At 42.0% G+C, this 18,564-nt stretch overlaps 1 protein-coding gene across 11 annotated transcripts in view; it reads left to right on the top strand.

Annotated features, from left to right (window-relative positions):
* The window catches only part of LOC101908144 (craniofacial development protein 2), a 50,689-nt gene that overhangs the window by 15,643 nt on the left and 16,482 nt on the right, over positions 1–18,564 (top strand). For all 11 annotated transcript variants that reach the window (XM_059878876.1, XM_059878879.1, XM_059878873.1 and 8 more), the window contains one exon: positions 364–18,309. In XM_059878876.1, the coding sequence (XP_059734859.1) occupies positions 7,723–9,546 (1,824 nt within the window). In that variant the 5' untranslated portion in view covers positions 364–7,722 and the 3' untranslated portion in view covers positions 9,547–18,309. The remainder of the gene's footprint in view (positions 1–363; positions 18,310–18,564) is intronic.

Raw genomic sequence — 18,564 nt, 5'->3', positions numbered from 1 at the left:
TTCTTAAGAAAGAATAAAAATTTGCCCAAGTTGCTTCTGAGATAAGTCAGTATTGAAGAAAAAATACTCAGAAAAATGCCTTAGCATATAGTAAGTGCTAGTGGACTTCTCTGATGGTTCAGTGGGTAAAGAATCCACCTGCAATGTAAGAGACACAGGAGACAGACGTTCAATCCCTGGGTCAGGAAGATCCTCTGGCGGAGGGCATGGCAACCCACTCCAGTATTCTTGCCTGGAGAATCCCATGGACAGAGGAGCCTGGTGGGCTACAGTCTATGGGGTTGCAAAGAGTCACACACAATTGAGCACATACACAGAAAAATTTGAGCTGTTATTCTTAACATAAAACTATTCTCCTAATAGGTCTTCTCAGGTGGTTCCAGAGTTAAAGAACCCATCTGCCAATGCAGGAGACATAACAGACTTGATCCCTGAGTTTGAAAGATTCCCTGGAGGAAGGCATGGCAACTCACTCCAGTATTCTTTCCTGGAGAATCCCACGGACAGAGGAGCCTGGCAGGTTACAGTCCCCAGGATCACACAGAATCAGACACGACTAAAGCGACTTAGCCTGCCCAAATGCCTTCTCCTAATCACCCTCATCACAGCAGTTCTGTGAGAAGTATTGTTACGATCATTTTCATATGAAGAAAACAAAGCTCGAGCAGGCACATCACCTGCCCCAAGTCTTCTGACAGCAGCCGGGCTTGTTGTGCTGCATCACAGCTTTTGTTCATTGTTCGCACTGCCCATCTGTGAGGCGAAGCTCATGGTCTCTTTTCCAGGCTAGTCTTTTGCCAGTCAGATACTGACAGACGAGCATCCTAGTTACATGTCTTTTATTCTCTCTGGAGTTATTCCCAAACTCTGAATGATGTTTTCAGAAAAAGTAAGATGGGTTTTTAGCCACAGAATGCTGTTGATATTTCCTTGATTTTGATTCTAATAGATGCTTAAATCTGCAACACTTGGAAGATTGTTGGTGGCGGGGGTGGGGGGGGGGGCGGCAAACTTTGCTCTTTATTTTACTGGGAAAATGGTAAATATGCCCACTTGGCTCTGATCATAGTAGAAATGAAAAAAAATTTCAACCATGGCCAACCCTCCATAACCTAGCTTCTACTTTCTAAGGTGAAATAAGATAATACAGAATGTTCACTCAGATTTGGCCCTTCCAGCCGCAAGAAACTTTCCAGCTGTTGGGACCCAGGACCTCTTGATTTAAAATGCATAGAATTCCTGCTTCTAAAGCCAGTCAAATCCAGCTGGGACATTTTGTTTAACCCTTAGCTAGCCAGGAGAAAACCAGTGCCAAGTCTGGTTCACAACAAGAGCATGCTTATTCTTTGTTGGTACCGACAGCAGGCCTGCTGGACTGTATAGAGATAAGTCTGATATATTTTGAACTCTGTCATCTTGGACAAGGTACTTAACCTTTGCTGGGTCTCAATTCCATTCATTCAACCACTTGTTCAAAGAACTTTTTGACATCTAATTAGATGATAGTTATAGAAAGCCAGGTTAGAACCAAATGGAGCCTTTGAGCACAGCTATATAGTTTGTACAAGATGATGACAGAGGCTACAAGATGATGACAGAGGCTATTTCCAGATCTGTTGACAAGTGGGAGATTCCATTATTGAGACAGATTGGTAGGTTTCTGTCTTTCTATCACACAAATCCTCCTGGACCTGTTCTTGCTCCATCATGGCACTCTGAGTGGTGGGGGTGGTGGGGGGGTGGGGGGCGGGTGGGGAACAACAGTGATTAGTTTGCACAAGGTTTCATCTGCCTCCCGATTCCCACCCCCCTGGTCTCTCTGGGCTTTGAAACTTAGCACGACTCTGACCACCCTCCTTGGAAGAAAAGCTATGACCAACTTAGACAGCACATTAAAAAGCAGAGACATTATTTTGCTAACAAAGTTCTGTCTAGTCAAGGCTATGGTTTTTCTAGTAGTCGTGTATGGATGTGAGAGTTGGACTATAAAGAAAGCTGAGCAATGAAGAATTGATGCTTTTGAACTGTGGTGTTGGAGAAGACTCTTGAGAGTCTCTTGGACTGCAAGGAGATCCAACCAGTCCGTTCTAAAGGAGATCAGTCCTGGGTGTTCATTGGAAGGACTGATGCTGAAGCTGAAACTCCAATACTTTGGCCACCTGATGCGAAGAACTGACTCACTGGAAAAGACCCTGATGCTGGGAAAGATTGATGGCGGGAGGAGAAGGGGATGACAGAGGATAAGATTGTTGGATGGCATCACCAATTCTATGGACATGAATTTGAGTAAGCTCTAGGAGTTGGTTATGGATAGGGAAGCCTGGCGTGCTGCTGTCCACAGGGCCACAAAGAGTTGGACACAACTGAGTGACTGAACTGAACTGACTGAACTGACCACCCTCCATCATCTCTTCTACTTGCTTGCTAAACATCTCCATAGCAAAATCCCTTCTTCTCAGCAAAGCAAAAGTCAAATGGCAGCTGAGCCAAAACAGTTTGAAGGTACAAGCAAAACCCCATCTCCTTATTCTTTGAATGGCTCATCCCTCTAAACTAAGATACTTCATAACAGATGCTGCTGCTAAGTTGCTTCAGTCGTGTCGGACTCTGTGCGACCCCATGGACTGCAGCCTACCAGGCTTCTGCATCCATGGGATTCTCCAGGCAAGAACACTGGAGTGGGTTGCCATTTCCTTCTCCTCATAACAGATGAGTTTTCATTAAAGCGTTAACATATTTCTCAAGGGATGTAGAATGTCAATAGGACATCTGAAATGGGGTTCAGAATTAAGAGCTCTGCATGCAACTGAATCTGCTTCAAATTATACTCTGCAAAAGACAAAAATATAGCCCTATGTGTCTAAAAATATTTCTTAGTAGTTGGCCAAAAATGCATTTATTCTTGGATTCATAAAAATGCAGGCCATGTGAAATATGTGGGGGGCATGCACTCTCAAAAAAACCGACCAAAGGAAGAGAACAAAAAGTTAAAATAAACTTTGAAAATCCTTTAGTGAAGGGAAAGAGAGAAGGTGGAAATGGTAAGGCATTGGGGTATGACTGGAAAGAGGAACGGTGAAGATTTGCCCTTGGGGAAGATGACATGTCTGAGGACCCGACTCCCCCTACCCCTCAACTCTCCCCCATACACCCCAGGAAGGTCCTGAGCAGCTGTAGGCCAAGCTCCCCACTCTCATCACTTAGGGGAGACTAGAAAAGCCAGAGTGGAGGGCCCATAACAACCCCAAATATTAGCATTGTGATCAGCATAGTACTTTTCAAAGCATCTAGGATTTGGAACCAGCTTTTTTTTTTTTTTTGCTTCCAATCCAGAGTAAGTCTGACTCTAGGTGAGTGATCACACCATCATGGCTATCCAGGTCATTAAGACCTTTTTTGTACAGTTCTTCAATGTATTCTTGCCACCTCTTCTGCTTCTGTTAGGTCCTTGCCATTTCTGTCCTTGCCATCTTTGCATGAAATATTCCCTTGGTATCTCTCATTTTCTTGAAGAGATCTCTAGTCTTTCCCATCCTATTGTTTTGCTCTATTTCTTTTCATCGTTCACTTAAGAAGGCTTTCTTATCTCTCCTTGCTATTCTCTGGAACAGTGCATTCAGTTGGGTATATCTTTCCCTTCCTCCTCTGCCTTTCACCTCTCTTCTTTTCTCAGTTATTTTTAAGGCCTCCATACTGGGGATGATTTTAGGTGTGGTCACTCACCTAGAGCCAGACATCCTGAGTGTGAAATCAAATGGGCCTTAGGAAGCATTACCACAAATAAAGCTAATGGAGGTGATGGAATTCCAGCTGAGCTATTTCAAATCCTAAAAGATGATGCTGTTAAAGTGCTGCACTCAATATACCAGCAAACTTGGGAAACTCAGCAGTGGCCACAGGAGTCAAAAAAGTCAGTTTTCATTCCAATCCCATAGAAAGGCAATGCCAAAGAATGTTCAAATTACCCTACAATTGTACTCATTTCACATGCTAGCAAGATTATACTAAAAATTCTTCAAGCTAGGCTTCAGCAGTATGTGAATTGAGAAATTCCAGATGTACAAGCTGGATTTAGAAAAGGCAGAGGAACCAGAGATCAAATTGCCAACATCTGTTGGATTATAGAAAAAGCTGCTGCTGCTGCTAAGTCGCTTCAGTCATGTCCGACTCTGTGTGACCCCATAGACACCAGCCCACCAGGCTCCACCGTCCCTGGGATTCTCCAGGCAAGAACACTGGAGTGGGTTGCCATTTCCTTCTCCAATGCATGCAAGTGAAAAGTGAAAGTGAAGTCGCTCAGTCATGTGTGACTCTTTGCGACCCCATGGACTGCAGCCTACCAGGCTCCTCCGTCCATGGGATTTTCCAGGCAAGAGTCCTGGAGTGGGTTTGCATTGCCTTCTCCATAGAAAAAGCAAGGCAATTCAAAAAGAGATCTACTTCTGCTTCATTGATTACGCTAAAGCCTTTGACTGTGTGGATCACAACAAATTGTGGAATATTCTTAAAGAGATGCAAATACCAGACGACCTTACCTGGCTCCTGAGAAACCTGTATGCAGAACAAGAAGCAACAATTAGAACCGGACGTGGAATAATGGACTGGTTCCAAATTGGTAAAGAAGAATGTCAAAGCTGTATATTGTCACCCTGCTTATTTAACTTATATGCAGAATACATCATGTAAAATGCTGGGCTGGATGAAACTCAAGCTGGAATAAAGATTGCTAGGAAAAATATCAACAACCTCAGATATCTAGATGATAGCACATTAATGGCAGAAAGTGAAGAGGAACTAAAAAGCCTCTTGATGAAGGTGAAAGAGGGGAGTAAAAAAGCTGGCTTAAAACTCAACATTCAAAAAACTAAGATCACGGCACCCAGTTCCATCATTTCATGGCAAATAGATGGGAAAAAAGGGAAACAGTGATGGATTTCACTTTCTTGGACTCCAAAATTGCTGTGGACTGTGACTGCAGGCACGAAATTAAAAGACGCTTGCTCCTTAGAAGAAAAGCTATGAGCAACCTGGATAGCATATTAAAAAGCAGAGACATTACTTTGCCAACAAAGGTTCATATAGTCAAAGCTATGGTTTTTCCAGTAGTCGTGTACTAACGTGAGAGCTGGACTGTAAAGAAGACTGAGCGCACAAGAATTGATGCTTTTGAACTGTGGTATTTGAGCAGACTATTAAGAGTCCCATGGACTGCAAGGAGATCAAACCTGTCAACTCTGAATATTCATTGGTAGGACAGATGTTGAAGCTGAAGCTCCAACACTTTGCCAACTGATGTGAAGAACAAAGAACTGACTCATTGGAAAAGACCCTGATGCTGGGAAAGATTGAGGGCAAGAGAAGAAGGAGGCGATAGAGAATGAGATGGTTGGATGGCATCACTGATTCAATGGATATGAGTTTGAGCAAGCTCACGGAGATAGTTAAGGACAGGGAAACCTGGTGTGCTGCAGTTTATGGGGTCGCAAAGAGTCAGACACAATTTGGTGACTAAACAATAGCAGAAGAGAAAGTCAGTTTTTTACAAAATACAATAAGAAATAAATTGCTGAAAAATTAAATTAAAAGGACAATTAAAATTAGTCCCTATTTTTATTACTAGACTCAAAAACCACAAAACTACATTTCAAAATTATAAAAAGAATTTGACTGTGTAGATCACAACAAACTGTGGAAAATTCTTCAAGAGATGGGAATACCAGACCACATCCCTGCCTCCTGAGAAACCTCTATGCAGGTCAAGAAACAACAATTAGAATCAGACATGGAACAATGGATGGTTCAAAATTGGGAAAGGAGTGGGTCAAGGCTATACACTGGCATCCTGTTTATTTAACTTATATGAAGAGTGTATCATGCAAAATGTCAAGCTGGATGAGCACAAGCTGGAATCAAGATTGCTGGGAGAAATACCAATAACCTCAGATATGCAGATGACACCACCCTTATGACAGAAAGTGAAGAGGAATTAGAGAGCTTCTGAAGAAGGTGAAAGAGAAGAGTGGAAAAGCTGGGCTTAAAATTCAACATTCAAAAAGTGAAGATCATGGCATCCTGTCCCATCACTTCATGGCAAATAGATGGGGAAACAATGGAAACAATGACAGACTTTATTTTCTTGGGTTCCAAAATTACTGGGGACCATGAATACAGCCATGAAATTAAAAGATGGTTGCTCCTTAGGAGAAAAGCAATGACAAACCTAGACAGCATATTAAAAAGCAAAGACGTTACTTTGCCGACAAAGGTCCGTCTAGTCAAAGCTATGGTTTTTCCAGTAGTCATGTATGGATGTGAGAGCTGGACAATAAAAAAGGCTGTGTGCTGAAGAATTGATGCTTTTGAACTGTGGGTGCTGGAGAAGACCCTTGAGAGTCCCTTGGACAGCAAGGAGATCCAACCAGTCAGTCCTGAAGGAAATCATTCCTGAATATTCATTGGAAGGACTGATGCTGAAGCTGAAGCTCTAATACTTTGGCCACCTTTCCTTTTCCTCTAGGAAAGAAGGGAAAGAAGCAGATTAAAAGGTAGAAGGCCTAGACGGGTAAGGTGCAGGCCAAGTCCCACAGGAAGCTCTGGAGACAGTGTAGGTCCCACCTCAGAGTTGTCCTGATCAGGCATGAGGGAGCTGCAGTATTTATACCCCCATAGCTCAGTCACTGGTTACAGGCCTCCCTTGTTCCAATTTTCTATGTGCAGGTGAAGAAAACCCTGGCATCAGCTTGAGGGCTGCCTTCAACCAATGGTCCAGTTTCAGGCTGTTGGGATGAAAGCACCCAGAGAGCCTGGCAGAGAAGAACAGTGAAGGACTCATGGGCTGGAATACTGACAGGGCCTCTTACACTAGAGCAGTAATTTCCAAACTTGTTTTTTACTACAATTTTTTAGTAGAAACAAAACTCTTCTTGGAAGTTCAATAACTAATATTGATAAACAAAGAGTTGCAATGGTTGAAGAAAAGGAGAGTGGACCCTGTCTCCTCCTTAATCCTCACTCCCTCCCTCAGGCTCCAGGCTCCACAGACTTAGAGCTGCCTAGAAGGCTGTTGGGACACTGTGATCATCTGCCTAGGGCTGCCAGAACAAAGCATCACAAAATGGGTAGGTTAAACAATATGCTGAACTGAAGCTCTGATACTTTGACCACCGGATATGAAGCGCCAACTCATTAGAAAAGATCCAGATGCTGGGAAAGATTGAAGGCAGGAGGAGAAGGGGATGACCGAGGACAAGATAGTTGAACAGCATCACCGACTCAATGGACATGAGTTTGAGCAGGCTCTGGGAGATGGTGATGGACAGGGAGGCCTGGCATGCTGCAGTCGATGGGGTTGCAAAGAGTTGGACACAACTCAGCAACTGAACAACAACAAAACAATATAAATGCAATCGCTCAGTGTTCTAGATGCTAAAAATCCAAAATCAAGGTGTCAACAGGATCAGTCTTTCTCTGAAGGCCCTAAAAGGAAGCACCTTCCTTGCCTCTCTCTAGCTTCTGGTGTTGCCAGCAATCCTGGGCACACCCCGATGTCTAAACGGCTGTGTCTTCACATTGTCTTTTTTGTGCACATGTGTGTGCTCGTTTCCTCTTCTCCTCTGTCCATGGGATTTTCCAGGCAATAGTACTGGAGTGGATTGCCATTTCCTTCTCCAGGGGATCTTCCTGACCCAGGGATCGAACCCGGGTCTCCCACATTGTAGACAGATGCTTAACCATCCGAGCCACCAAGGAAGTCCTCTTCTTAGAAGGACATGCTGGATTAGGGCCGATACAAGAGGGCATCAGAGGGCAAACACACTGAAACCATACTCACAGAAAACTAGTCAATCTAATCACACTAGGACCACAGCCTTGTCTAAATCAATGAAACTAAGCCATGCCCGTGGGGCAACACAAGATGGGCGGGTCATGGTGGAGAGATCTGACAGAATGTGGTCCACTGGAGAAGGGAATGGCAAACCACTTCAGTATTCTTGCCTTGAGAACCCCATGAACAGTATGAAAAGGCAAAATGATAGGATACTGAAAGAGAAACTCCCCAGATCAGTAGGTGCCCAATATGCTACTGGAGATCAGTGGAGAAATAACTCCAGAAAGAATGAAGGGATGGAGTCAAAGCAAAAACAATACCCAGCTGTGGATGTGACTGGTGATAGAAGCAAGGTCCGATGCTGTAAAGAGCAATATTGCATAGGAACCTGGAATGTCAGGTCCATGAATCAAGGCAAATTGGAAGTGGTCAAACAAGAGATGTCAAGAGTGAATGTTGACATTCTAGGAATCAGCGAACTGAAATGGACTAGAATGGGTGAATTTTACTCAGACGACCATTATATCTACTACTGCAGGCAGGAATCCCTCAGAAGAAATGGAGTAGCCATCATGGTCAACAAAAGAGTCCGAAATGCAGTACTTGGATACAATCTCAAAAACGACAGAATGATCTCTGTTCATTTCCAAGGCAAACCATTCACTATCACAGTAATCCAAGTCTATGCCCCAACCAGTAACACTGAAGAAGCTGAAGTTGAACGGTTCTATGAAGACCTACAAGACCTTTTAGAACTAACACCCCAAAAAGATGTCCTTTTCATTATAGGGGACTGGAATGCAAAAGTAGGAAGTCAAGAAACACCTGGAGTAACAGGCAAATTTGGCCTTGGATTACGGAATGAAGCAGGGCAAAGACTAAAAGAGTTTTGCCAAGAAAACACACTGGTCATAACAAACACCCTCTTCCAACAACACAAGAGAAGACTCTACACATGGACATCACCAGATGGTCAACACCAAAATCAGATTGATTATATTCTTTGCAGCCAAAGGTGGAGAAGCTCTATACAGTCAGCAAAAACAAGACCAGGAGCTGACTGTAGCTCAGATCATGAACTCCTTATTGCCAAATTCAGACTGAAATTGAAGAAAGTAGGGAAAACCACTAGACCATTCAGGTATGACCTAAATCAAATCCCTTATGATTATATAGTGGAAGTGAGAAATAGATTTAAGGGCCTAGATCTGATAGATAGAGGGCCTGATGAAGTATGGAATGAGGTTCGTGACATTGTACAGGAGACAGGAATCAAGATCATCCCCATGGAAAACAAATGCAAAAAAGCAAAATGGCTGTCTGAGGAGGCCTTACAAATAGCTGTGAAAACAAGAGAAGCAAAAAGCCAAGGAGCAAAGGAAAGATATAAACATCTGAATGCAGAGTTCCAAAGAATAGCAAGGAGAGATAAGAAAGCCTTCTTCAGCGATCAATGCAAAGAAATAGAGGAAAACAACAGAATGGGAAAGACTAGAGATCTCTTCAAGAAAATGAGAGATACCAAGGGAACATTTCATGCAAAGATGGGCTCGATAAAGGACAGAAATGGTATGGACCTAACAGAAGCAGAAGATATTAAGAAGCGATGGCAAGAATACACAGAAGAACTGTACAAAAAAGATCTTCACGACCCAGATAATCACGATGGTGTGATCACTGACCTAGAGTCAGACATCCTGGAATCAAGTGGGCCTTAGAAAGCATCACTACGAACAAAGCTAGTGGAGGTGATGGAATTCCAGTTGAGCTATTCCAAATCCTGAAAGATGATGCTGTGAAAGTGTTGCAGTCAATATGCCAGCAAATTTGGAAAACTCAGCAGTGGCCACAGGACTGGAAAAGGTCAGTTTTCATTCCAATCCCAAAGAAAGGCAATAACAAAGAATGCTCAAACTACCACACAATTGCACTCATCTCACATGCTAGTAAAGTAATGCTCAAAATTCTCCAAGCCAAGCTTCAGCAATATGTGAACCGTGAACTTCCTGATGTTCAAGCTAGTTTTAGAAAAGGCAGAGGAACCAGAGATCAAATTGCCAACATCCGCTGGCTCATGGGAAAAGCAAGAGAGTTCCAAAAAACATCTATTTCTGCTTTCTTGACTATGCCAAAGCCTTTGACTGTGTGGATCACAATGAACTGTGGGAAATTCTGAAATAGATGGGAATACCAGACCACCTGATCTGCTTCTTGAGAAATCTGTATGCAGGTCAGGTCAGGAAGCAACAGTTAGAACTGGACATGGAACAACAGACTGGTTCCAAATAGGAAAAGGAGTACATCAAGGCTGTATATTGTCACCCTGCTTATTTAACTTCTATGCAGAGTACATCATGAGAAACGCTGGACTGGAAGAAACACAAGCTGGAATCAAGATTTCCGGGAGAAATATCAATAACCTCAGATATGCAGATGACACCACCCTTATGACAGAAAGTGAAGAGGAACTAAAAAGCCTCTTGATGAAAGTGAAAGTGGAGAGTGAAAAAGTTGGCTTAAAGCTCAACATTCCGAAAAGGAAGATCATGGCATCCGGTCCCATCACTTCATGGGAAATAGATGGGGAAACAGTGGAAACAGTGTCAGACTTTATTTTTTGGGGCTCCACAATCACTGCAGATGGTGACTGCAGCCATGAAATTAAAAGATGCTTACTCCTTGGCAGGAAAGTTATGACCAACCTAGATAGCATATTGAAAAGCAGAGACATTACTTTGCCAACAAAGGTCCGCTAGTCAAGGCTATGGTTTTCCTGTGGTCATGTATGGATGTGAGAGTTGGACTGTGAAGAAGGCTGAGTGCCAAAGAATTGATGCTTTTGAACTGTGGTGTTGGAGAAGCCTCTTGAGAGTCCCTTGGACTGCAAGGAGATCCAACCGTCCATTCTGAAGGAGATCAGCCCTGGGTGTTATTTGGAAGGAATGATGCTAAAGCTGAAATTCCAGTACTTTGGCCACCTCATGTGAAGAGTTGACTCATTGGAAAAGACTCTGATGTGAGAGGGATTGGGGGCAAGAGGAGAAAGGGATGACAGAGGATGAGATGGCTGGATGGCATCAGTGACTCGATGGACATGAGTTTGAGTAACCTCTAGGAGTTGGTGATGGACAGGGAGGCCTGGCGTGCTGCGATTCACGGGGTCTCAAAGAGTCGGACACAACTGAGCGACTGATCTGGTCTGATCTAATGACTTCATTTGAAGCATTAGGGGTTAACACATCAACATATGAATTTATTTATTTATTTTTTTAAACATATGAATTTAGAGAGACGTAATTCTGCCCATAATAGACACTATTTCTAAAATCCTTCACATCATTAACCTTCAGTGTCCAGTGTTTCTGTATGAAGTGATTAAGTCTTCTTCAGTGGTATTTGCTGAAGTATTTTAAGTGTTAAATTTCGGTGGCTTGAACACTGTTCCTCAGAGTTAGCATCCTTAGTGAATCCCAGGAGCACCGTCAGATAGCTACCTCATTTACATCCAACCCAATAGCCAAGGAAGAAGTCTAGCAGTCAATCATGTGGACTGGGAGAAGCCAAGCGTTATTCATTAACACTAGCAATATCACAAGAGGCAAGGGGGCAAGAATCTCTTTCATCTCATATGATCTTTAAATCACCGGAGGAGGTGTTCAGGTAGTTTGGAGAGGATGTTATTTCCATCTTTCAGATGAGAAAACTGAAAGTCTGAGCATGGCTTCTCCAAGGCCACATTGGAACCACCCTCCACTACTTACTAGCCAAGCCTGGCACTTCTTTTTTTTTTTTTTAACAAAACCAGCTTACTTTGTCTCTTCCAGTTAATAAGAAAAGGCCTTTTACAGAGAGAAGTCTGCAGTTAATGAGGGGAAAATGATATAATATTTTTGACTAAATCAAACATCCCTTTGGAGGAAAAGTAGTTTATATCTTTATATTTGGTTAAAGTGTAAATTGAAATTGCATGAACTTCAATAAGGCTTACCGTATGCCAAACACTATTCTAAGGGGTTTACATGTATTAATTCTTTTAATCCTCACAAAAGCCATTGGACTAGATACCATAATTATTCACATTTTATGGACGAGGAATTAGAGATGCAGAAAAGGACTAGTTTACTAGAAAATAATTCTTTCCTGCAAGTACTTCAGGGAATCTCAGCTAATAATAACATAAATAACAGTAAAGATATCTTCTATTTATTGTATATTTTACATACAGTTTTCATACTCTATCCTCATAGTAATACTGCAGTAAGTATTTCCAAGTCCCTTTCATAGATGAATAAATGAAATCTCAGAGTTCAAGAAACATGGCCACGATCCCATGGCTTATAGGTGGTAGATCTCAGGCAGGTCTATCCAGTTTCTTGGTTCTACCTTCAGACCCTCCCACACAGTTGCTCTGACAAAAGTGGCTTTATCTTATAATTTAAGCCCTCTGGGAGATGGGTGCTAGCCTCAGGCCCCAAATACCTCTGAGACAGTAAGTAATGCATTCCTTTCACAAAATTATAAAATTCTAAGAAATGAGTACTGTAGCTAACCATTCACATACTTTCTAAACACACGTAAATAAGTCATCAGCAACTTTCTAGTTTATTTTTTACACAATAGGCAGCAACAACCTATCAAGTTGGCATCCAAGTATGTGAAATCAGTTATGCTATAATTAACTGAATAACAAGCACAGCCCATTACCTGGTAGATTTTAATATGCTTATAGAGGAAATGATAATATGGCAGTTGCCATAGTAGCAATATGTAAAATAATAAGTAGAACAGTTTCTAGTATATAGTAGGCATGCAATAAATACTATTTAAATGCTTTACATGTATTTACTCATTTTATTCAAAGATTCTTACAAATACTGAAATAGCTGATGTGGTTATTTTCTTCTTCATTCTCTTCTCAATTCCTTTACTTGCAATGACTTTAGGGCTAGACTTTGGATATTTTCATAAAGTACCTTACCTACTAGGCATCAAGAATGTTCTGAGTAACAGTACTGGAAATGAGGTGGGTGAGGACAGGAGTAGAGATAGAGAGATCTTTGTCTTAATATTTTTGGATGACTTGAATAGTTATTTCTTCTATGTTTTCATATAATTAGACAGTGGGAAGGCCAAAGGGAAAGGGGTCCAAGTTATTAGGAGAAACATATCCAGCTAAAAGCAATGGGTCAAACTTCATTCGGTCAGAAGCAGGCACAACAATATGGTCAAATGACAGTTTTGTAGAAAATGAATATTCATGACTCCAGAACTCTTTCCCCACTTGGAACAAATCCACCAGGTAAAGAACTGTGATATGCTTAGAAGAAAGAGGCACTCCCAGGTCTCCTTGGTGTGGTCACTGTCTCCTGGAATGGCCGAGGTACCAGCAGGTACCCCAGAGGACACTGTCTCCTTCCCCATCCCAAGTTGCCAGGCGGGCCACTGTGCTTCAGAGTGAGGGATGGTGTAGCAATAGGCTGCATCAGAGAACAATAAAATTAGTGCAAGGAGAGGAAGGAATTCCTGGACTTGACATCTGGCTCCTTGAAAGTCCCTAGGAAACAGTTCTACACTCACTCCCTAGTTTTGCAAGAAGCTAGAGGAATTGAGACTGGTATTCCAGACTTTCTCCCAGGGCCCAATGCTGGCCAGTGTATATTTGATCAAAGTCTTTGGCCTGCTCAAGAGTACCTACTAGTAGAAACCTCAGATTATTTGAAAATTTTGCTAAGGCTAAGCAATGCCCTTCATGAACAAAACAAATTCTTTGACCTTCTAATAGCAGTGGGATTACTACTTCAAAGCTCAGTCTAAATATTAGCAATTGTGACAAAAGTTATTTATGTTTCTTTGAAGATGTATTTAGAAATCTGTAAGATTTTCTTTTTTCTCTTTTTATGCTGAGTGGAATGACTGAGAACACGGTAGGAATCTAACAAACATCATTCAATGATGACTTGCCTACCAAAGGGTTCTGCTTCCCCAGTGAGACTGAAGGAGGAAACAGACAGAACAGGCTCCATTGAAAGCAGGACTCCATCTTGGGCCGGACTGTGGGCTTTGAGCTATATGCCCAGGATCTATGGAAATAACATACCAACTGGAAAACCAGACCCCCCAGATGGAAGACCCCATGGCTTGTACCTAGACTCTCCGTTGCCTAAAACGATACCCTAATTATCTGTGTAACCGAATAGAATCATAAATTCTATTATGCTTATTGGGGTATGACCACAGGCCTATTGATAATTGTCATATGAATCACGGGTTAACTTTGTATGTTTCTTTTCCTTTGTTGAGACTAGTTTCAGGGGACTTGGGGAGGTGGGTTTGGGCACGTACACTTAGGGTATATAAGGTTTTCAAAAATTGGTCGGGGTCCTTGGCTAAGAGGAGACTCTGCCTTGGGCCCGCCAATGTAATAAACTGCACTCCACTATCTGTATTGTCCTTCTGAGTGAGTTTGTTTGCCTGAATGCTTGGCTACAACAAGATGAAGGTCAAGGATCGAAATTTATTTCAGAAGAGGCTTCTGGGGAAGGATTTTTCCTGAAATAAGCTGTTCCTGAAGTTAGATCAAGGTGCTCTGTTTTGAAGTATTTACTTATGATAGACAAGAAAACTCAGATGTTTTTCTCTCATAAGACATTATGCAATTCCCTTACCCCTGAATCTGCCTCTACTCCCTTCCTGCCACCAAACCAATAGATAGAATTAAGTCATAACATAATTGGGCTTTCCAGCTTTACATAGCATATCCACAAACTTCCTTCTCTGAAAGTTTTGCTTCCCCTTCCTCTGCTTCCCACAGCAATCTCTGACCTTTTTACTTCACTTCATTAGGTCAACAATTTCCAGGACCTTCTCTGGTTTATTTTGGGTGTATCCTGGAGAAGTGCTCCCAAATCAATAAACTTTCTCTTATCACCTTTGTATTTCACCCTTTGCAGCAATAATGGTCATCATATCTCCAGGTAATGCACGAGTCTTCCCCTGCAGAAACCAGACAGACACTGAAGCAGGCGGTGGCCTAGTGCAAACTCAACTAAGTAGTAGCCCCAGCTGCAGCTACTGTGACATCTACAGTTAGAGCAGATGAGTGTGTTTTCAGGCTCATGGGATGGAGTTAGACATTCTTTTTGATCAGAAAAGGTTAGATGCTTCACATTTATGTGGAATATACAATAGTATGTGTCTACTGTCTTTCCCTAGGTCTGTGTGAACTCTCTCACTCTCTCATAAAAATACAGTCTGGAAAAACCTGGATGTCCCACTGAACTCCATTTGGTCTACTCTGTTGATGGAATCATATTAATCAGACTAGAGGAGCACAGTGGCTGCTTAGTTCATTGGAGGCCTTGGTGAGACACACACACTCTAGAGAATGTGAGATAAATCCTTTGCAGATTCTAGGGAGGGCCACATCAGTAAAATTTTTAGGTTCCCAGTAGGAAATGGCAAACCATTCCAACCCATTCCAGTATTCTTGCCTGGGAAATTCCATGGACAGAAGAGCTTAGTGGGCTACAGGTCATGGGGTCACAAAGAGACACGACTGAGCACAGTACCACCACCAACATTATATAAGTGTTATGATACAAGCAATATGTATCACCTGCTCCAGTACTCTTGCCTGGAAAATCCCATGGACGGAGGAGCCTGGTGGGCTGCGGTCCATGGGGTCGCTACAAGTCGGCACAACTGAGCGACTTCACTTTCACTTTTCACTTTCCTGCATTGGGGAAGGAAATGGCAATTCACTCCAGTGTTCTTGCCTGGAGAATCCCAGGGATGGAGGAGCCTGGTGGGCTTCCGTCTATGGGGTCGCACTGAGTCGGACACAACTGAAGTGACTTAGCAGCAGTAGCAGCAGCTACTGCAAAGAAGAGAGAGAAGGCAGGGAGAAAGGAAGAAAGGAAGGGAGGGAGGAAGGGACAAAGGAAAAAAGTGAGGTAAGGAGTAAACGGATATCATTATGGAGGAGAAAGAAATTACCCTCCATCCTTCTAGGTTCTTCTGACAGGCCTAAGAATTAAATTGACACAACCAGATTGAAAAGAGAACATCAAACAAAAATTTAATAACACAGACACGGCAGAAACCCAGAAAAACTGAGTCGTTTACCAAAATGGCTGAAGCCCTCACCTTAAATTCAATCTTCAGCTCAGGGCAAAAGAGCATGCTAAGGGTAGGCATTTGGGACTTCAAAGGGGAGCAAGACAATTTATGTGGAGATGAAAAAGCAAACGTTTACAAAACAAATGTTTGTCAAGCCAGGCAGAGACAATGGGATACAGAAAGGAGCTTTTACAAACAGACTTTGCTAGGTTCCTCCCTGTCTGCACGCCTAGTTCATACTATAGTTATCTATGGTGATAGTTCCCTCCCAGGAACAGGTCTTCTATCTACATTTTTTAGGCAGTTAGGGGGAAAGTCAAAGGTTTTTCCTGAGGCTTTTGAGTCCAAAAAATAATCAGGCTAAATTAATCCTCATGGAAATGAGACATATTTGAGGGCAGCAAATTTTCTTCCCCTACACTGGATATGATGATAAAACATAGAAGAAAAAACCTCATGTTTAAACTAATGTTTAATGTTGAAAAGATGATACAGACCAGGAAGGCTATCCTGAAGATTATCAGTAGAGAAAATAATCCCTCCCCTTAAAAAAACTCACCAAATGTGGTTTATACATCCTATGGATATTATTCAGCCTTTAAAAAGAAGGAAATTCTGACATATGCTTTAACTTGTATATGCGAAGTGAAATAAGTCTGTCAAAAGGACAAATATTGTATTCCACTTATACAGGATGCCTGAAATAGTAAAATTCCAAGAGACAGGAAGTGGACTGCTAATTACCAAGGCCTTGGGGGAGGGGGGTGGGCAATTTTTGTTTAATGAGTATAGAATTTCCATTTGAAAAGGTGAGAAATTTCTGGAGAAGGATGGCAGTGATGGTTACATGATAGTGTGAATGTTCAGCATTAATGTCATTAAAATGTATACTTAAGATGGTTAAAATGGTAGATTTTTTTGTTATGTAAATGTTACTGTTAGGTAGGTAGAATAGGGAAAAGGAGTTCAAAATGGCGGTGGCTAAAAGACAAGGAAGGTCCGAGGACCAGAGTGAAGACTTCAGGCAGAACAAACAGCACTCCTGGCTAAGCCCAATTTGCATAGGGCAGGCCCAGGTGGAGGAAAAAACATATAAAAGGAGGAGCCGAAGCGCTTTCTCTCCGACTCTCTGTCCCGCGTGCATGCGTGCACCCGCGCACTCTCTCTCTCTCCCTCTCTCTCTTTCTCCCTTTCTCTCTCTCTCTCTCTCTCCTGCTATCTTCTAAATAAAATAGAGCTGTAACACTGATTTGCCTAAGAGCTGTAGCACGGTTTGTCCAAGACCCAAGAGCTGTGACGCACCGAGGCCTTCAATGTCCGTCGCTCCAAATCTTTGTTGTGACGAGACAAAGAACCGAGGAACATACACTCACATGACATTACCATCATTTTTTTTAAATCTAGAATTTAAACAAAATCTTCCCCAATATTCACATAATTCAACACTCATAAGTTCAGAAAGCAGATCCAGTCCTGCTGAATTCTGAGATGGACTGAATCTCATCAGTTACCATGTGGATTTAGATGAAAAAACTTTACTTCGGGGAGGGACAGGGCAAAATGTGCCCTCCTTCACTGGCAGTCACTCTCTGAAAGGTAGTAGAGCCTGAGGATGCATTTCATTCTGTGAGCCCCATGATAGAGAGCTGGGGGCCAACGAACTTCACCTTTTTCCTCTTCCCCAAAGCCTGCCTTTCTCAGAGACATAACATCAAAATGTCTGTTGTTTTGTTTTTCCTTTAAAGATGAGCCTTGATGCAGGTGTTTTAATGTCATATCTTAGTCCCTAATCCTGAACCCAGTCTCTTGGCCTCTGGCTCTCATTTAAACTCACTGCAGAGTAAAATTTTTTCTCTTTCTGTGAGAAAGAGCGTATTTTAGATATTGCTTTATTTATGATTTCCCCTCTGTGTTTTGAGTTTTCAAAACTGGAGTTTGTTTTTTTTTTAATCAGAAGTCTATACAATTTCTAATTTGAAAAAAATAAGCAACAAGCAATAAAGGTTTACTGAACAGCCCAGAGAACTATAGTCAATATCTTGTAATAACCTATAATGGAAAATAATCTGAAAAGTAATATGTGTGTATATGTATAACTGAATCACCTTGCTGTGCACCTGAAACATTAATAAGTCAACTATTCTTTTTGCAACCCCATGGACTATAGCCTGCTGAGCTCCTCTGTCCATGGAATTCTCTAGGCAAGAATACTGGAGGGGGTTGCTATGCCCTCCTCCAGGGGATCTTCCTGACCCACGAATCGAACTACGGTCTCCTCTATTGTAGGTGGATTCTTTACCAGCTGATCTACCAGTGAAGCCCATTTGTTTAACTGAATCACCTTGCTGTGTACCTGGAACATTGTAAGTTAACTATACTTCAATAAAATAAATATATTAAGGAAAAAAGTTTTTTTAAAATCAAAAGTCTATAAAAAATAATTACACACAATAAACCTTGAGAATATACTCTGGCTAACTCACTGTAAAAAAAAAAAAAAAAGTAAAACTGAAAAAAACAATCTCCTAGCTTCCAGAGAGTATACTTTCTTTTGCTAGTGAGGAATTAAGGTTCTGTTTTCAGTTATACAAATTAACCATGACCTTGAGAAGACTGGA

Source organism: Bos taurus, chromosome 20, assembly GCF_002263795.3.
Source record: "Bos taurus isolate L1 Dominette 01449 registration number 42190680 breed Hereford chromosome 20, ARS-UCD2.0, whole genome shotgun sequence".
Classification (NCBI taxonomy): Eukaryota; Metazoa; Chordata; class Mammalia; order Artiodactyla; family Bovidae; genus Bos; species Bos taurus.
Note: the sequence above shows the minus strand (reverse complement) of the source record. Positions and strands in the feature narration are given on the sequence as shown.